The sequence below is a fragment of the Scyliorhinus canicula genome, chromosome 4, assembly GCF_902713615.1.
Source record: "Scyliorhinus canicula chromosome 4, sScyCan1.1, whole genome shotgun sequence".
NCBI classification, from domain to species: Eukaryota; Metazoa; Chordata; class Chondrichthyes; order Carcharhiniformes; family Scyliorhinidae; genus Scyliorhinus; species Scyliorhinus canicula.
Genome location: NC_052149.1, coordinates 235,029,505 through 235,051,023, shown reverse-complemented (window position 1 = coordinate 235,051,023; position 21,519 = coordinate 235,029,505). Strand labels below are relative to the sequence as shown.

The following is a 21,519-nucleotide window of genomic DNA, read 5'->3' as shown; positions in this document are numbered from 1 at the left end:
CCTATCGGGCGAGTATGATGGCCTTACTGCCGCACTGGGCTTGCCAGCCCCTCGCAGTTTCTGCCTGTCCTGCAGCCTCAGCTGATCCTCCAGTTCCTCCCTGAGATCTTCTTCAGCCCCTGCTGGCCTGACAACTCCTCTTCATCCTCGCCACTCTCCTCCTCCTCCTACTCGGTGGCCACATGTTCCTCATCCTCTACCTCCAGCACATCGCCCCGCTGCTGTGCCAGGATGTGGAGGACACAGCAGACCACCAAGATGCAAGCGACTTCCCGGGGGGTGTACTGCAGGGCACCACCAGAGCAGTCGATCCATTGGAGCCGCATTTTGAGCAGTCCGATGCACCATTCAATGGCAGTCCAGGTGGCTACATGGGATTCGACGTATTGGGTCTCCGTATCGGTCTCCGGCCTCCTGCCGTCATTAGTCAGGTCCAAAGCGGATACCCCTTATCCCCCAAGAGCAAGTTGGCCATCCTCGGATGGTCCTGGAAGAGGCCTGGGATGTCTGACAATCCGAGGATGTAGCTGTCGTGCACACTCCCTGGGAAGCGTGTACACACATATATGATCCAGGGACCAATGTAATAGGGGGACCACCTACAGAGAGCCTTGTGATAGGGAGACCACCCAAAGGGACCGATGTAATAAGGGGCCTCAAGAGGAACCCCCTGCACAGACCCTCTCCCACACGCACAGACCCCTCCACCCCAGAAAAAGGACTCCTGTCTGGAAGCTAGAGATCAGTCCCGACAGGGACAGTGAGAAATATTCTCTCTGTAATACCTACCTTGCAGCTCCATGTGTTCACTCCTTGAAGGAGAGCAAATGTGCCTGCATCTGGTTCCTCAGATCTATTAACTACAAACCATTCATAGCTTTGGAGTAGTGCACTGTGATTCACAGCTTGTAAAAACCACCTGCAGCTTTGATCCATTCATATCCTTTCAGGCTTCACTGGCCTAAGGGGTGAAAACCCAATATTTGTAAACATTTACCACAGCAAAGAGATGTAGGTGCACTGAGTGCATTCCAATCACTCAAGCCGGTGATTTCACAGCACTTTCCTCTCACAATGGAATCGTAAAACTCGTGCAATGCATCTCCCGCAGGAGAACATGGGGCGAGATTTTACCGTTTCCCGGCGGCGATTTCGTAATTGCCGATCGGACAGAGAATCCCTTTTTCTGATAGAATCAGGGCCGGTACATGTTTTTGTATGCTCCGCCCCCTTCCAAAACGGCATCATCATAGTGCGCCGCCTGCCGTTGGGACGGTCTCAGGACGTCACCTGAAGGCGCTCCACCAAAGCTCCGTCCCCAACGGACCGAGTTCACGATGGCCCGGGCGACGTGTGGTCCCAGCCATGCGGGAACCCGGCGTGGTGGCTGCAGACTGTGTCCAGTGCCGCCACAGTTGGGCAACAGCTGTGCTGCTGGCCAGAGATGCGAGGGCCGGGGAGAGTGGTGGGGCTGGCCGGGGGGGTCGTGAGGGGGTGTCCAGGGGGACACTATCTGGCAAGTTGGGTCCGCGCACAGCTGTCGCCAAGTAGTACGGCAGCCATGGACCCTGCAATTCTCCGGCCGTTTATTTCGTGGAGGCCAGGCATTTTACGTGGCATGGCTGCTGGCCCCTCACCAGTCGCAGCATTGGTCAGGGGACGCCGCCGATTTTTCCCAAGTAAAACGCCATGGATCTTCCGGGCATAGCCTCAAAACCAGAGAATATGGCCCATAGTCTCGCAAATGGAGAATCCAGCCTGACATTACATGAGACCAAAATATTTCAATACTAACCCCAGTAAATGATTCAACTCACACTATTCAAAATAAAGACAGAAATAAGATTGGAAAATACATATCAGATGCTGCTGGAAATGAAAAGAAAAAGCACTGAAAAAGCTGAAGTATAATTTTTTAAATATAAATTTGGAGTACCCAATTAATTTTTTCCAATTTGATGACAATTTTATCATGGTCAATCCACCCAGCCTGCACATCTTTGGGTTGTGGGGGTGAAACTCACGCAAACACGGGGAGAATGTGTAAACTCCACGCAGACAGTGACCCAGAGCTGGGATCGAGCCTGGGACCTCGGCGCTGTGAGGAAGCAGTGTGCCACCATGCTGCTCAGCAGAAATATAATTAAAGAATATGAGCTTGAATTTGTACACAGGACTTAGCCTCTGCTGAGGAGAAACTGTGCAGTATAGAGAACCAACAAAAGAGGAGTTTGCTAATTAAAAAGTGGAACATGATGAGCTTCGGGTTTCAGGCAGCATGGTTGCACAGTGGTTAGCGTTGTTGTTTCACAGCGCTGCGGACCCAGGTTCGATTCCCAGCTTGGGCCACTCTGTGCAGAGTATGCACGTTCTCCCTGTGTCTGCGTTGGTTTCCTCCGGGTGCTCCGATTTCCTTCCATAAGTCCCTAAAGATGTATTTGTTAGGCGAATTGGACATTCTAAATTCTCCATGTGTACACTTACAGGTGCCGGAGTGTGGCAACTAGGGGATTTTCACAGTAACGTCATTGCGGTGTTAATGCAAGCCTACTTATGACACTGATAAAGATTATTATTATTATAGAAGCATCAGATCAGTATCATGAAAAGATTAATAAAATCTTAAACTTTGATCCAGTAAGAAGACCATGAAAGGTGGAAGGCACCATATGGAAGAGCAAATTCAGACATTTAAAGCAGATAAATCTGAAACTAAGAACACTGAAATCACCAGAATTGTCACTTACTGAATGAAAATATTTAATAGCTTGACAACAGGATTGAAAAATAAGAGAGTCAACAAATATTTGCCTGAAATTGGGAAACAGATGAAAATGAAGGTTCCATTTTTGACCTGTAAACGTCCAAGGAGAACATGGCGGACCCCACAGAAACTGAAATCGGGCACAAAGCAGTATAAAGATGATTTTTTAATGTATAGCTTTGTTAAGTGTGCCAATGTGAAGCAGGATGCACAGCCCATGTGCGTTATATGCAGAGAAGTACCAAAGAAGTGGAATCTCTTGTTAAGAGGAAGAAGGAGGCCTATGTGAAGATGAGGCGTGAAGTTTCAGTTGGGGCGCTTGATAGTTACAAGGAAGCGAGGAAGGATCTAAAGAGAGAGCTGAGACGAGCAAGGAGGGGACATGAGAAGTCTTTGGCAGGTAGGATCAAGGAAAACCCAAAAGCTTTCTATAGGTATGTCAGGAATAAAAGAATGACTAGGGTAAGAGTAGGGCCAGTCAAGGACAGTGGTGGGAAGTTGTGTGTGGAGGCTGAGGAGATAAGCGAGATACTAAATGAATACTTTTCGTCAGTATTCACTCAAGAAAAAGATAATATTGTGGAGGAGAATGCTGAGACCCAGGCTATTAGAATAGATGGCATTGAGGTGCATAGGGAAGAAGTGTTGGCAATTCTGGACAAGGTGAAAATAGATAAGTCCCCGGGGCCGGATGGGATTTATCCTAGGATTCTCTGGGAAGCCAGGGAAGAGATTGCTGAGCCTTTGGCTTTGATTTTTAGGTCATCATTGGCTACAGGAATAGTGCCAGAGGACTGGAGGATAGCAAATGTGGTCCCTTTGTTCAAGAAGGGGAGTAGAGATAACCCCGGTAACTATAGGCCGGTGAGCCTAACGTCTGTGGTGGGTAAAGTCTTGGAGAGGATTATAAAAGATACGATTTATAATCATCTAGATAGGAATAATATGATTAGGGATAGTCAGCATGGTTTTGTGAAGGGTAGGTCATGCCTCACAAACCTTATCGAGTTCTTTGAGAAGGTGACTGAACAGGTAGACGAGGGTAGAGCAGTTGATGTGGTGTATATGGATTTCAGTAAAGCGTTTGATAAGGTTCCCCACGGTCGGCTATTGCAGAAAATACGGAGGCTGGGGATTGAGGGTGATTTAGAGATGTGGATCAGAAATTGGCTAGTTGAAAGAAGACAGAGAGTGGTAGTTGATGGGAAATGTTCAGAATGGAGTTCAGTTACGAGTGGCGTACCACAAGGATCTGTTCTGGGGCCGTTGCTGTTTGTCATTTTTATAAATGACCTAGAGGAGGGCGCAGAAGGATGGGTGAGTAAATTTGCAGACGACACTAAAGTCGGTGGAGTTGTAGACAGTGCGGAAGGATGTTGCAGGTTACAGAGGGACATAGATAAGCTGCAGAGCTGGGCTGAGAGGTGGCAAATGGAGTTTAATGTGGAGAAGTGTGAGGTGATTCACTTTGGAAAGAATAACAGGAATGCGGAATATTTGGCTAATGGTAAAATTCTTGGTAGTGTGGATGAGCAGAGGGATCTCGGTGTCCATGTACATAGATCCCTGAAAGTTGCCACCCAGGTTGATAGGGTTGTGAAGAAGGCCTATGGTGTGTTGGCCTTTATTGGTAGAGGGATTGAGTTCCGGAGCCATGAGGTCATGATGCAGCTGTACCAAACTCTGGTACGGCCGCATTTGGAGTATTGCGTACAGTTCTGGTCGCCTCATTATAGGAAGGACGTGGAAGCTTTGGAACGGGTGCAGAGGAGATTTACCAGGATGTTGCCTGGTATGGAGGGAAAATCTTATGAGGAAAGGCTGATGGACTTGAGGTTGTTTTCGTTAGAGAGAAGAAGGTTGAGAGGTGACTTAATAGAGGCATACAAAATGATCAGAGGGTTAGATAGGGTGGACAGCGAGAGCCTTCTCCCGCGGATGGAGGTGGCTAGCACGAGGGGACATAGCCTTAAATTGAGGGGTAATAGATATAGGACAGAGGTCAGAGGTGGGTTTTTTACGCAAAGAGTGGTGAGGCCGTGGAATGCCCTACCTGCAACAGTAGTGAACTCGCCAACATTGAGGGCATTTAAAAATTTATTGGATAAGCATATGGATGATAAGGGCATAGTGTAGGTTAGATGGCCTTTAGTTTTTTTTTTCCATGTCGGTGCAACATCGAGGGCCGAAGGGCCTGTACTGCGCTGTATCGTTCTATGTTCTATGTTCTATGTTAAGTACTGGCGAATGAAAGTTTAAAACCCTCAAAACTTCAAAGGCATTTTGAAGTTTAAACATGGTGAGTTTGAGGATGAACCTTTTGATTATTTTCAATGGATGCAGTGAGAACTGAAATCATCAGCTGAAGTCCTTAGCAGAAATATGACATTGAATGACAAAGCAAGTGAGATTATGAGGACCAAGCAGGCTCACTTGCCACATTAAAGGTAAGCAATAATGGTGTGTCACGAAGGCTGGCCTTTTGGTAAAAGAGGAGAAAAGTTTGAAAAACACTGACTTATTCATACCTCCCAGAGGGATCAGTGAGAATTGGCATTAACAATTTTTTTTTTCTCATTAATGGGATTGAAATGAATGCAAATGAAGGTTAATGACATTCTTGCCATTTTTGGGCGTGATCTGGAACTCGCCATCGGGATCGGGCCTGGTGAATCGCAAAATGGGCTTGCATGAATCTCGAGTTTGCCCTCGCCCTCTCTTCACCCGGCTTACCCCAATTCGCACGGGAGTAATGCGGTCGCTGAATATTATTTTAATAAAACTGGAGAATATTAATTGAACACTATCTATTTTACATTCCAAACATCAAACATCTCCTTCAAGATCCTTAATACAGCAGTTGATCATTCCTTTATTACACTCCTTAATCCCCTGTTTAAATAATATTTGTGCTAATTAACAGTATTAAAGCTATCTCAGTTCGATGAACATTGGTTATGGATTGTTCTGTGGAGTGTGTAATGTGCAATCATTTGGAGGAAGTGCTGGCCTAGTGGTAATGTCACAAGGCTAGCTAGTCAGAGCCCCAGGCTAATGCTCCAGGGACATGTGTTCACATATCAGGTGGTGCAATTTAAATTCAATTCACAAATCTGGAATTGAAGGCTAGTCTCAGTAAAAACCCATTTGGTTTATTAATGCCCTTGAGGGAAGGAAATCTGTCCTCCTTACCTGGTCTGGCCCACATGTGACTTCAGACCCACAGTAAAGTGGTTGACTCTTAAATGCCCACTGAAACAGCCCCCCAGACTCTCACTTATATTAAATAACAACAGAAATGTCAATAAAGAAAATAATGGGATGGACCACCGGGCATTGACCTAGCCACCAGAATTGACAATGGCATAGCCCAGCCCTATCGATCCTGCAAAGCGCCCTGTAGTAACCTCTGGGGACCTGGGCCAAAATTGGGAGAGCTATCCCACAAACTATCGTACAATGTTGCAGACATGACCATCACCATTTCTGGGTATGTCCTGTCCCATTGGGAGGACAGACATACCAGAGGTGGTGGCACAGTGGGAAACAGTCATGAAGGCGATTCCCTAGGGATCCACAAGCCTGACTCTGGACCCCTTGAAGTCTCATGGCATCAGGTCAGACAAGGGCTCGGAATCCTCCTGGTGAATACCATCTATCGACCCCTCCCGCTCAGCTGATGAATCAGTAGTCCTCCATATTGAACATCACCTGGAGGAATCACTGAGGATGGAAAGTGCTCAGGGTGAAGATTTGAATGTCCGTCGCCAAGATTAGCTGAGTAAGCAGGCCGAGTCCAAAAGTCCATTGCTGGGTCTGCAGAAAATTGTGAGCGAACCAACAAGGAGAAACCTACTTGACCTTTACCACACCCCCCGCCCCCCGCCCCCCCGTCACCCCCCACCCCACCACCGACCTTTCACAGATGCATCTGTCCACAACAGTATTAGTAGAAATGTCCAACTTCCAGCCCTTATGGAGACAAAGTCCCATTTTTAATTGAGAATACCCTCCATCACGTTGTGTGCTACTGCCAGCAGACCATAATGGATTAGTTTCAAACAGATCTAGCAATTCAAAACTGGGCATCCATGAGGCCGTGGATAGTGATGGACAATTGAACAGCTAACTTGAGGAGAAGGCTCCACAAATATTCCCTTCCTCCAGGGGAGCCCAGCAAATCAATGAAAAGGACAACGCTGAAGCAGTTGCAAAAATCATCAGCCAGAAACGCCAAATGAATCATCTATCTCGGACTCCTCTGGAGATCCCCAGAATCGCAGATATCAGTCTTCAACTGATTCAATTCACGACATATAATATCAAGAAGTGGTTGAAGGCACTGGACACTGCTAAGGCTATGGGGCTTGACAACATACTGGCAATATCACTGAGGACTTGAGCTGCAAAAGTAGCCATACCTCTAGCCAAGCTGTTCCAGTGCATCTTTAACACCAGCAACAATCTAACAATGTGGAAAGTTGCCCAGATATGTCCTTTTGTCAACAAGCAAGGCAAACCCAAACCGACCCAGCTGTTGTCCATTTAGTTCACTCTCAATCAAGAGAAAGTGATGGAAAGGAGTGTTCATAGTGCTAACAAGGGGCACTTACTCAGCAATAATCTGCTCACTCATGTTCAATTTGGACTCCACCATGGTCACTCAGTTCCTGACCACATTACAGTTTTATACATGGACATAAGTTGAACTGAAGAGATGAATTGAGAGTGACTGTTCTTGACTTCCAGGCATTTCACTGGGTATGGCATTAAGGATCCCGAGCAAAACTCGAGTAAATAGGAATTAGGGGGAAACTCTCCACTGGTTTGATTGATTTGAACATGTTGAGTGAGTGGGGAAATTAATGGCAGATGCAGGATTATCTGGAAAAATGTAAGGTTAGACAATTTGGTAGCTGAAACAGGGAGGCAGATTATTATCTGAATGGCTCTAAATTAGGAGAGGGGAATGCGCAACGAGACCTGGGTACATTGTACACCAGTCACTGAAGGTAAGCCTGCAGGTATAGCAGGCGGTAAAGATGGCAAATGGTATGTTGTCCTTCACAGCAAGAGGGAATCGAGTGCAGGAACAGGGATATCTTACTGTCATTATACAGGGCCTTTGCGAGGCCACACCTGGAATAATGTGTACCGTTTTGGTCTCCTGATCAGAGGAAAGATGTTCTTGCTCTGGAGGGGGTGCAGAGAAGGTTAACCAGACTGATTCCTGGGATAGCAGAGCTGGCATATGAGGAGAGATCGAGTGGGTTAGGATTGTATTCACAGGAGTTCAGAAGAATGAGCGGGAAATCTCATAGAAATCTGTACAATTCAAATACACTGGACAGGGTAGATGCAGGAAGGGTGTTCCCAATGGTGGGAGTGTCCAGAATCAAGATCACAGTCTGAGAATACAGGGTAAAAAGTTTAAGACAGAGATGAGGAGCAATGTCTTCACCTAGAGATTCGAGGATAGTGAGAGTTACTGGGATCATATGCATAATTAGGCAGGTTTGCTCGAACTTGCTCCTTTGCCTCTTGACTATCAATATCTTGAAACTCAGTAACAAGGGCTTGTAGGTATTCAAGCAGGTTTTGGGATTAATCTTCCCTCAGTCGGCCTGAACGTACCCAGAGAGTGGTCAGCCTGTGGAATTCACGACTGCAGAAAGCAGTTGAGGCCAAAACATTGTTTGTATGGAAGCAGAAGTTAGATATAGCACTTGGGAACGAAGGATAGAGAGAGAGAGAGAAATACAGCACAGAACAGGCCCTTCGGCCCACGATGTTGCGCCGAACTTTTGTCCTAGGTTAATCATAGAATTTTGGACAATTTTTCATGGCCAATCCACCCAACCTGCACATCTTTGGACTGTGGGAGGAAACCGGAGTACCCGGAGGAAACCCACGCAGTCACGGGGAGGATGTGCAGACTCCACACAGACAGTGACCCAAGTCGAAATCGAACTTGGGACCCTGGAGCTGTGAAGCAATTGTGCTATCCACAATGCTACCGTGCTGCCCTTAAGAAGTTAACCTACACTCCCTTATTCTACCCTAATCCAAGTACCTATCCAATAGCCGCTTGAAGGTCCATAAATTTTCCGACTCAACTACTACCACAGGCAGTGCATTCCATGCCCCCACTACTCTCTGGGTAAAGAACCTACCTCTGACATCCCCTCTATATCTTCCACCATTTATCTTAAATTGATGTCCCCTTGTAATGGTGTGTTCCACCCGGGGAAAAAGTCTCTGACTGTCTACTCTATCTATTCCCCTGATCATCTTATAAACCTCTATCAAGTCGCCCCTCATCCTTCTCCGTTCTAATGAGAAAAGGCCTAGCACCCTCAACCTTTCCTCGTATGACCTACTCTCCATTCCAGGCAACATCCTGGTAAATCTCCTTTGCACCTTTTCCAAAGCTTCCACATCCTTCCTAAAATGAGGTGACCAGAACTGCACACAGTACTCCAAATGTGGCCTGACCAAGGTTTGTACAGCTGCATCATCACCTCACGGCTCTTAAATTCAATCCCTCTGCTAATGAACGCTAGCACACCATAGGCCTTCTTCACAGCTCTATCCACTTGAGTGGCAACTTTCAAAGAACTATGAACATAGACCCCAAGATCTCTCTGCTCCTCCACATTGCCAAGAACCCTACCATTAACCCTGTATTCCGCATTCATATTTGTCCTTCCAAAATGGACAACCTCACACTTGTCAGGGTTAAACTCCATCTGCCACTTCTCAGCCCAGCTCTGCATTCTATCTATGTCTCTTTGAAGCCGACAACAGCCCTCCTCACTATCCACAACTCCACCAATCTTCGTATCATCTGCAAATTTGCTGACCCATCCTTCAACTCCCTCATCCAAGTCGTTAATGAAAATCACAAACAGCAGAGGACCCAGAACTGATCCCTGCGGTACGCCACTGATAACTGGGCTCCAGGCTGAATATTTGCCATCCACCACAACTCTCTGTCTTCTATCGGTTAGCCAGTTTGTTATCCAACTGGCCAAATTTCCCACTATCCCATGCCTCCTTACTTTCTGCATAAGCCTACCATGGGGAACCTTATCAAATGCCTTACTAAAATCCATGTACACTACATCCACTGCTTTACCTTCATCCACATGCTTGGTCACCTCCTCAAAGAATTCAATAAGACTTGTAAGGCAAGACCTACCCCTCACAAATCCGTGCTGACTATCCCTGATCAAGCAATGCCTTTCCAGATGCTCAGAAATCCTATCCCTCAGTACCCTTTCCATTTCTTTGCCTACCACCGAAGTAAGACTAACTGGCCTGTAATTCCCAGGGTTATCCCTATTCCCTTTTTTGAACAGGGGCACGACATTCGCCACTCTCCAATCCTCTGGTACCACCCCTGTTGACAGCGAGGACGAAAAGATCATTGCCAACGGCTCTGCAATTTCATTTCTTGCTTCCCATAGAATCCTTGGATATATCCCGTCAGGCCCGGGGGACTTGTCTATCCTCAAGTTTTTCAAAACGCGCAACACATCTTCCTTCCTGACAAGTATCTCCTCAAGCTTATCAGTCTGCTTCACGCTGTCCTCTCCAACAATATGGCCCCTCTCGTTTGTAAATACTGAAGAAAAATACTTGTTCAAGACCTCTCCTATCTCTTCAGACTCAATACACAATCTCCCGCTACTGTCCTTAATCGGATCTACCCTCGCTCTAGTCATTCTCATATTTCTCACATATGTGTAAAAGGCCTTGGGGTTTTCCTTGATCCTACCCGCCAAAGATTTTTCATGCCCTCTCTTAGCTCTCCTAATCCCTTTCTTCAGTTCCCTCCTGGCTATCTTGTATCCCTCCAGCGCCCTGTCTGAACCTTGTTTCTTCAGCCTTACATAAGTCTCCTTCTTCCTCTTAACAAGACATTCAACCTCTCTTGTCAACCATGGTTCCCATGATATTAAAGGATACGAGGAAGGCAGGATCAGGTTATTGAGTTGGATGATCAGCCATGATCATAATGAATGGTGGAGCAGATTCAAAGGGCCGAATGGCCTCTACCTGCTCCTATTTTCTATGTTTCTGTACTGAGAACAGAGGAAGGTGGTTCTTGTTGTTGAATGTCAATCACCTCAGTCTAATAACATAACTGCAGAAGTTCCTCAGGATTGCGCCCTCAGCCCAAACATCTTCAGCTGCTTCATCAATTACCTTCTCTCCATCATTGACTCAGAAGAGGGAATGTTTCCTGCTTGGCATGGTCAGGACAAAGCAACCCATTTGATTGGCACTTGATCCACCTTCTTCAACACTTTGTTCTTCCATGACTGATGCACAGTGCCAGCAGCGGGTACCCTCTCGAAGATCCACTGCAGCAACACCCTAATGCTCCTTCAATAATGCCTTTTACCACTTAGGCGGACAAGGGCAGCAGATGCATGGGAGAACCACCAATTCCAAGATCCCGTCTAAGCCACATACTATCTTGATTTGGTAATTAATCACTGTTCCTTCAATGTCACTGGGTCAAAGTCCATGAATTTACCTACACCACATGAACTGCAGCCAGTCAAGAATGTGGTTCACTACCACCTTGTCGAGGACAATTAAGACTAGGTAATAAATGCTATCCCAGCCGCGATGTCTATATCTTATGAAAGAATAACAAAGAGCCTAATTTGGTTGCTTACAAAAAAGGAATGCGCACTGTCAGGGGTGGTCAATGCTTTATGCTGAGGGAATGGGCAGAAGGTTGTTAGGTAAAAACGCGATTCAAAGTTGTTAAAATCTTTCAGCGGATCTAATTTGTAAATTTATATTGACAAAGTTAGCTTCATCCTGATGTGCAATTATATGATCTCCCTGACCTATTCATTGCACTAATCGTGCTACATGAGCTACCAAACGAGACTATAATGCTCCTGGAACGTTTCACTGGTCTCCTCACTATTTTTCAATTTTAGTGTTCCTGCTGGCTCTCCCAAATTTTGCGGATCACCATCAACTCAGATTCAGACCCTGTCTGATGCAACTCCTCTGCAAAAAGCACTGTCTGCTGGGTCAACATTGGAGCCAATCAAATGTCCTCAGGCTCTTATTGTTGGGTTTCATTGGGAAACCCAATTGTTGTCTACAGCTTTCAGGTTACATGCAGATAAGACCAAGGTCCAATTTCTAACTGGCTGTTGACCAACATCTGCGAACATTGTGACATTCATTTCATGGTATTTATGTATATGGTGCTACTAAAATTCTCCCCCAGGTATTCCATTAGATGGGTAATACTGACAGGCATAGCTTTGGTTATTAGTTAAGCTTGCTATTGTACATTTCATTTTAAAGCATTTTTACATAACAACTTGTGGAAAATGTGAGCCGATAATGGCTATCTGGGACATGAGTGAACAGGGAAATTAGTTCTCCTCAGCCAATCAAACTGAGGTTGTGAAATAAACAGAACTAGGATCTCAAAGGAGATATGAATTAGACTTGGTGAATTCATTGTCAAATCAAATACTAAAAGAGACAGGACAAAAGAGTAGGATAGATTGGGTGAAGGAGCAAGAGAGTAAAAGAAACAAGAAAAAGTTTTAAATTATTTTTAATTTGATGTTTTTTAGATCTTCAATACAAATTAATATCTGAAGGAATGAGGCTTCATAATGCAACAGTTAACATTCAGTGTCAAAAAACTGATTTGCTGTAATTAAGTATGATCGTGTTTTAAAAATTTGTTTCCACTTGAAATGAGAAGAACTAACTTTCTGTGGCAGGTTTTGTCGCTAAATACAGCAGCTTTATGCCATGTATTTCATTTCAATGCTGAAGTAGACAAGAGACACTATCTTCAAGAAGCTAACAGTAGAGTGAAACAACTTGGACAGCAGCCTTTCTGTATTTAATCTCACCTGAAGTCACACACCTGACGTTACTGCACTGTTTGTGTATGTATTAACCCTGAGTACTTTCGTCTCATCATTATTTTTCAGCACAATCTGAACCAATGTGTTTTGCAGGAGCTGCAACTAAGCTGCAACGATATATGAAACTGAAGTAATGTGAGACTTCATCCTGCTCACAACTGAAGCTAAAGCCACATACACAGTACAAATGTATAATGAACACAACTGCTTAACATTTTCATTGGTCACACATACCTTTCCACCACAATTTGCTTAGCCATATGTGCAACAGTGCTTAAAAAGTAGGTGGGAAGGCAAGTGGCGAAGATATCACAAAGAGTTCACAGAGGGATAGAGACGGTTTAGATAAATGGGCAAAAACTTGGCAGATGAAATATAACGTGGGACAATATGAACTTATGTACTTTGGTAGGAAAAACAAAGGATCTGAATATTATTTAAATGGAGAAAAGACTTCAGAAAACTGCAGCACAGAGGGATTAGGGGGTCCTTGTGCATAAATCACAAAAAACTAGCATTCAAGTTCAGCAGGTAATTAGGAAGGCAAATGGAACGTTGGCCTTTATTTCAAAGGGAATGGAGTATAAAAATAGGGAAGTCCTGCTAAAACTATACAATGCAGTAGTTAGATCACACCTGGAATACTGAAAACTGTTTTGGTCTCCTTATCTAAGGAAAGATATATTGCCATTGGAGGCAGTCCAGAGAAGGTTCACGAGGTTGATCCTGGGTGTGGAGTGTTTTTCTGAGGAGGGGAGGTTGAGCGGATCAGGCCTGTAACTCATTGGAGTTGAGAAGAACGAGAGGTGACCTTATTGAGCCACATAGGATTCTGAGGGGGCTTTACGGGGGAGATGCTTAGGGGATGTTTCTTCTTGTGGGAGAGATTAGGACCAGAGGGAATTATTAAAGAGCAAGGGGTCAACCATTTAAGGCAGAGGTGAGGAGGAATTTATTTTCTCTGAGGGTACTGAATATGGGGAATTCTTTACTGCAGACAGCTGTAGAGGCTGGGCTGTTAAGTATGTTCAAGGCTGCGATAGACAGATTTTAAATCAGGAACAAAATCAAGGGTTATGGGGATAAGGCAAGAAAGTAGAGTTGTGGATTACATCAGATCAGCCATGATCTTAATAAATGGCAGAGCAGACTTGATGGGCCGAATGGCCGACTGCTGCTCCAAAGTCTTATCTTCTTCTCTGTTGTCTGTTTTTTTCAGGATTACAAAGCAAAAGTTGTAGATTGAGATAAGCTAATCACCTTTACACGTGCAGAAGTAATGATATGGATGTCTAAATTGAAACAAGTTATGTCAATATGTAAATACTCCAAGAGCTAAATTAAAAGGATTAAATAAAAATAAACACATTACCTGATCTTCCCGACTATGTGAGGTTCTGAAGCACGCCAGTCTGTATTCAACTGTCCCACCTGTCAAAATATATGTGGCCATAAATATAGAGTTATCAACACAAAAATAAAATATAAGACACTGAAAATCTGAAAGAAAGACAGAAAATGCTGGAAACATTCAGCAGGTCTTGGCAGTATTTGTGGAGAAAGAATAAGAGTGCATATTGATAGGAAAGAGTTAATGTTCCCCAGTGGTTAAGTTACAATTGGAGTTTTAATTGTTTAATAGACCACACTTATAGTTTGATAGATTCCCCACAAAACTAAAGAGGATAAGGGTGGCACTGTGGAGTTGGAGGAGCAGTCATAGAATCCCTTCGGTACAGAAGGAGGCCACTCGGCCCATCGAGCCTGCACTATACCCATATCCACCTCCCCAATCACCCCTCCCTTCCCCCATAATCTAATCTGCACATCCCTGGACACTAAGGGACAATTTAGCATGGCCAATCCATCTAACCCATACATCTTTGGACTGTAGGAGGAAACCAGAACAGCCAGAGGAAACCCACGCAGACACAGGGAGAATGTACAAACTCCGCACAGACAGTAACTCAAGCCGGAATTGAACCCGGCTCCCTGGTGCTGTGAGGCAGCAGTGCGAACCAATGTGCCACCCAAATGATTGTAGAACACAGTAAAATGGGAGATGAAGAAGTCAAGGCTTGCTTCCTAGTTCTTATTACAGCGATACCTTCAGTGCTTAACAAACATATCAGGTTGATGGCTGTTCATCTGATTTTTGTAATAGCCTGCTGATTAAAGTTTGGCCAAGAAAATAAATGGACAGAATAAAGATCACTAATGTAACAAATCTGGCTGGAGCTGTGCACTCATTCATATGATTTGGGTTCTGTATTTGTTCCCACATGATGTGTGTACTGGACTTTGGGATTTGAATGAAAAAAATTCTAGGTTCAAATTTCTGACTTAGGATTTTATACCCCACTTACTGTACAGGTTTAGTAGTTATTTATTATACCACTACAAAGACACCACAGAACAAACAGGCGTTCTGCAGGTACTATCCAAGAAATTTATTTTAGTATTACGTGTTCCTATGTTAATCTGTGTTCCAAAATTATAAAGTACAATGCTGTACTTTAGAAAGCAAATGGATGTGTCAGCTATGGCTCAGTGGTAGATACTCAATACTCAGCCAGTACAGGAATTGAACCCACCCGCGTTCAATTCCCGTACTGGCTGAGGTTATTCATGAATGTCCACTTTCTTATCCTTGCCTCTCGCTTGAGGTGTGGTGATCCTCAGGTTAAATCACCACCCTCAAAGGGGAAAGCAGCCTATGGTCATCTGGGACTCTGGCGACTTTACCCTACCTTACTCAATACTGAATTGCAAACATGTGCCTTTGAGTTCTACTCCAGAAGCCTGAGTTCATAATCTAGACTGATCATCATTAGCGGCTGTCCATTGATTCAACGATGCCATCTACTCAAGGTCATTCATTTCTGCCATGGCTGTTCATGTCAACTGAGCAGGTTGATTCTCAACATTCAGATCTTTGGAATATGGGAAAGGATGAGCCATTAGGTATTGCACACAGTACTCCAGATGTGGCCGCACCAAAGTTTTATACAACTCCCAACATGACATCGCTGCTTTTGTAATCTATGCCTTGATTGATAAAGGCAAGTGTCCCATATGTCTTTTTCACCACCCTATTAACCTGCCTTCCTGTCTTCAGAGATATATGGGCAAACACACCAAGGTTCCTTTGTTCCTCGGAACTTCCCAGTATCATGCCGTTCATTGAATACTCCCTTGTCAAATTTCTCCTTCCAAAATGTATCACCTCACACTTTACATAGTTAAATTCCATCAGCCACTTATCTGCCCATTTGACCATCCCGTCTATATCTTCCTATAACCCAAGACACTCAACCTCACTGTTAATCACTGGGCCAATCTTTGTATCATCCACAAACTTACTAATCCCACCCCCACATTGTCATCTATGCCGTTTGTATAAATTCTGAATAATAGGGGACCCAGCACAGATCCCTGTGCAATGCCACAGGACATTGGCTTCCAGTCATTAAAGCAGCTCTCTGTCATCACCCTTTGTCTCATACAACCAAGCCAATTTTGAATCCACTTTATCAAATTACCCTGTATCCCATGTGCATTTGCCTTCTTTAAAAGTCTCCCATGTGGGACCTTGTCAAAGGCTTTGCTGAAATCCATATAAACTACATCAATTGCCCTCCCCTCGTCTACACACCTGGCATCTCCTCAAATAATTCAATCAAATTTATTAGACATGACCTCTCTCTGACAAAGCCATGCTGACTATCCCGGAGCAAACATTGCTTCTCCAAGTGGAGGACCCCAGGTTCAATTCCCACTTGGGTCACTGTCTGTGCGAAGTCTGCACGTTCTCCCCGAGTCTGTATGGGCTTCCTCCAGGTGCTCTGGTTTCTTCCCACAAAGTCCTGAAAGTCTTGCTTGTTTGGTGACTTGGGACATTCTGATTTCTCCCTCAGTGTGCCTGAACAGGTGCCGGAATGTAGCGACTGGGGGCTTTTCTCAGTAACTTCATTGCAGTATTAATGTAAGCCTACTTGTGACAATAACAAAGATTATTATTATTATTAAGAACCTCACAGTCTCTCTCCTTGTCTCAGCATTAAGACATGTGACTCACTACATGATATTCATTGATGGACAGGTAGTCACCATTCTGAATGTTTCTCCCAGTCATTAATGTCAGTGCCGCTACACTTCAAACAGAGCTTCTGAGTGTCTTTGAAGCATTTCCTTTGCCCTACTCTGGATATTGGCCACTTTGGATTCAGCCAACAGGACCTGGTCGGGGAGATGCTTTTCAACCATCATGGCATGCAGTCAATATGCTCAGTCTCTTTAATTTCAATCAGCTTGTGCCAAAACTAACTAACCACTTATCAGCTTACATGATCCACAGTTTGCAATGATTTCAGTGTCATCACCCACCCTGCATTAAATTTGCAAGCCACTCTTGATCTCTTCAACTCTGCATACACAAACTCAGTTTGCCCTTGAACTTTGCCAAAACAAAACTGTGATATGAGCCCACACCTGGTCAGCTAAATATTCCACCTCCCATCTACGGCAAAGGATTGACTCTAAAATATGTTCAGTACTTCCCATACTTTGGCAGTAACCTCTCTGAAAAGACCACCATTGATAAGGAGCTCCAACATTAGCTCAGCTGTATTATCTCTGCCTCTACAAAACTATGGCACTAAGTGTTTGACAACAAAGACCTCCACAAGTCAACAGAAGTTCTAATGTGCAGAGAGTTGTTGTCACCAATCTCCTGTATGGCAATGAGACATGGACTGTGTTTCAGCAAAACATAAAGAGTGCCAGGGAAATTCCACCAACAATGGCCGGGATTCTCCCTGACCTGGCGAGTAGGAGTGTTGGAGTGGCGTGAACCACTCCGGCATCGGGCCGCCCCAGAGGTGCGGACGTCTCCGCACCTTTAGGGGCCAAGCCCTCACAGTGAGGGGCTAGGCCCGCACTTGAGTGGTTGGCGCTCCGCCGGCTGTCATGAATGGCTTTTGGCGCCACGCCAGCCGGGGCCGAAAGGACTTCGCCTGCCGGCTTATGTCCGCGCATGCGCCGGAGCGTCAGCGGCTGCTAACGTCATCCCGGCGCATGTGCAGGGGAGGGGGTCTCTTCCTCCTCTGTCATGGTGAAGACCATGGCGATGGCGGAAGAAAAAGAGTGCCCCCACAGCACAGGCGCACCCACAGATCAGTGGGCCTCGATCGCGGGCCAGGCCACAGTGGGGGCAGCCCGGGGTCAGATTGCCCCGTGAGCACCCCCCCACAGGACCCCGGCGCCGTGGTCAGATTGGCCCGTGACGCCAATCCTGCCGGTCAGGTAGGTGTGATTCCCGCTGGCGGAAGTGGCTTGTCAGCGCGGGACTTCGGCCCATCGCGGGCCGGAGAATCGCCGTGGGGGGCCCGCCGACGGGTGCGGCGCGATTCCTGCCCCAGCCAAATCTCGGGTGGCGGAGAATTCGGGACACAGCGGGGGCGGGATTGACGCTGGCTCCGGGTGATTCTCCGACCCAGCGGGGGTCGGAGAATCCCGCCCAATATCTACACCACATTCTCAGAATTCAACCAAAGAAGCAGCAACGGGGTCCTTGAAACTATTTCCAAATATATTCAGGGAAAACTCCTGACAGAACAACTTCAATCTAGACTGACGCCACAGCGCTGTACTGAGGGAGTGCTGAATTGTCAGCTGTGCTCTCTTTCACAGGAAATGTTAAACCAGAACATCTTCCATTCTCATAGGTGGAGATAAAAGATCACATGGCTGTTTTTCCAAGAGTAGGAAATTCTTCACTGATGTCCTACCTAATAATTATTTCTCAAACAGCATCACTAATTTCATTTCATTTTCATTTCATTTAATTCATTTTAATTTTCATTCATTTTCATAAAGCAGAATATCTAATTATTCTCTGTTTGTGGGAGCTTATTATGTGCAAACTGACCACCGTTTCCGACATAACAACAGTGACAGCACTTTAAAAGTACGTGGCTATTTCTAAAGCAGTTTATCATCCTTGATATGTCTTGAAGTTGCAAAAGGTGCTAAATATGGAATTCAACAGGCCATTATTAAAATGCAGATGAAATGCTGCGAAAGAGCACGTTGTCCTTTCAGCCATCAATAAGATTAGAACTTTAAGGATAGTTCAGCAGACCGTCTAGAAAACTTCTGAGTTTAAATTTTAAATTTTAAATGGTTCAGTTTCCAACAGTTAGTATTATACTGTAGACAGCGTCAAGCTGTGACAGTGTGAGACTATTTGCTTGAGGCGGTCTCACATCAAAAGCCAAACTTACATTCAGCCTGTGTTTTCTGCAGTTATGCTGCATTTTTTCCATTACTATGAAACTGAAATTGCTGTTCAGCAATTTTCAGTGTAATTGCTATTTTTACACAATTCACAAAGCTGATGGTTAGAATACTTGAAGCATTGAGATGTACAACATCAGAAAAACTCAAAGGCAAAGCAGCGGTAGCCTTCCTTTTCTAAAGTAAATCCCCACTGAGGGGGCAAATTCAAATTAAAACAGATAGTTAAATGTGAATTAGAATTCATGAACAATAAGAATGAATGGAACAGTCTTGTGAGACTTGTGGATTCAGAGTGCATTTACATTTAAAGGTTAGAACAGAATAAATGCTGAACAAATGCCTGAAATGTAATTCTGGATTCCAAGCCTGAAATCTAACAAAGTATGAATACCTGTGAAGGTTGCCCCACACTATGTTCTTTGGATACTGTGTGGAATTTAAATCCAGTATGATGTCAAACATGTTTTACAACATGATCAGGAGATTCATTGGACTTTCTGACTATTTAGAAAACCCATCTTAGAATTATTTATTCAACTAATAAACTATAAAGCACCAAAGGAGACCATTCAGCCCATCAAGTCTGAACCAGCTTTTTCAAAGAGCAATTCAGTTAGTCCCACTTTGCTATTCTTTTCCAATGTCCCTCAATCACATTCTCCTTCAAGCATTTATCCAAATCCTTTTTGAAAGCCGATAATCAATTTGTTTACAGCAGCCTATCAGGCTTCTTCCCCTCTAAGATTAAGAGACCAGGAATTATTCTGTGCTTTTTCTCGAAACATTTATACTTTTAATTGACAGAGGAGAACATGTAGTGTGTCAACTCAACTATTTCCTGGGAAGGACAGTTGCATTTATGTAGGATTGAAAGTATATATGGCCCGTAAACAGGCTTTGCTGCCCCAAACAAGTCCATGCTGGTGTTTCTGCTTCAATTGAGGCTTGTCCCTCAAAAAGCAGAGCAGCGCCTGTACTTCGCCAGGAAACTAAGGAAATTTGGCATGTCCACACTGACTCTTACCAACTTTTACAGGTACACCATAGAAAGCATCCTATCTGGATGCATAACAGCCTGGTATGGCAACTGCTCGGCCCAGGACTGCAAGACACTTTGGAGAGTTGTGAACACCACCCAGTCTATCACACGAACCCACATGCCACCAATTGACTCTATCGACACCTCCTGTTGCTTGGGAAATCGGGGAGCATAATCAAAGACCGCTCCCACCTGGCTTCCTCACTCTTCCAACTTCTTCCATTGGGCAGGAGATACAGAAGGCTGAGAACACGCATGAACAGATTCAAAAATAGCTTCTTCCCCACTGTTACCAGACTCCTAAATGACCCTCTGATGGACTGACCTGATTAATACTACACTCCTGTATGCTTCACCCAATGCCAGCGTCTATGTATTAACATTGTGTCCCTTGTGTTGCCCTATTATGTATTTCTTTTCTTTTCATGTACGAAATGATCTGTTGGAGCCGCCCACATAAAAATACTTTTCATTGTACCTCAGTACATGTGACAATAAACAAATCCAGTCTTTTCTCATCTAAATCTGCCATCATCACCATCAGTTCCCCATTCACTCATATGCTTCTCTAATTTTCCCTAAATGGATCTACTATATTTTTCAATCAGTCCACACGAAATAAATTCCAGATCCTCCCAACTCTTTGGGTGAAGCATTTTTTTCTGAATTCCCTATTCGATTTCTTAGTGTCTATTTTATACAAATGGCCTCAAGTTAAGCTCATCCTCACAAAAAGAAACATCATCTCCGAATCAATCTATCAACACCTTTCAAAGCTTTAAATGCGCAGCCCATCCATCTATTCTTGATATGTATACCCACACATTTATACTATCATCCTTGTGAATCACCTCTGCATTCTCTCCAGTGCTTCTGTATATGTTACAATATAGCGACCAGAACTGTGTGTAGTACTGTTATATGTGATCTAATCAAAATTCAATATGGGTTTAGCATAACTTTTAATTTTTAATTCTATCCCTTTGGAAATAAAGCGTTGCACTTAGTTTGCTTTTTTTAATGACCGTGCCAACCTGTGGTGTAACCTTTGGTGAATTATCTGTTTGTACTCCAAGATCCCTTCATTCCTCTACCCCACCAGTACTTTCACCGACAAAGTAATTCTTCCTGACCAAATGTATTATCTCACATCGATGTTGAACTTGATTTGCCAATTATTTACCCATTCTGCATGATTATGTCTGTAATTTGCTGCAATTCTCCTAAGTATTGACTATCCCCCAATTTGATGTCATCCATGAATGTCGACATTGTGGGCTGGATTCTCTGATGGCTATGTTCTGACGCCGGCTTGGGAATAGTGGCGATTTACGACCGAAAAATCTGCGCAAAACGGCCACCGATCCTCCATTTGGTGGGAGGCTAGCAGGCAGACTACGTAGAGCATCCAGCTCTCGCTGCCGATAGAGCCGGAAAATTGCCTGGTCCGTGGCCACGCATGCACATGGCGGCGGCCGCATGTGAACCCAGCC

General features: G+C 44.6%; 1 protein-coding gene across 1 annotated transcript in view; it reads right to left on the bottom strand.

Moving 5' to 3' along the window:
• Positions 1–21,519, bottom strand: part of LOC119964294 (protocadherin-23-like) — a 289,809-nt gene that overhangs the window by 174,988 nt on the left and 93,302 nt on the right. Inside the window, exon 6 of the mRNA XM_038793570.1 lies at positions 14,060–14,118. Within this exon, the coding sequence (XP_038649498.1) occupies positions 14,060–14,118 (59 nt within the window). The remainder of the gene's footprint in view (positions 1–14,059; positions 14,119–21,519) is intronic.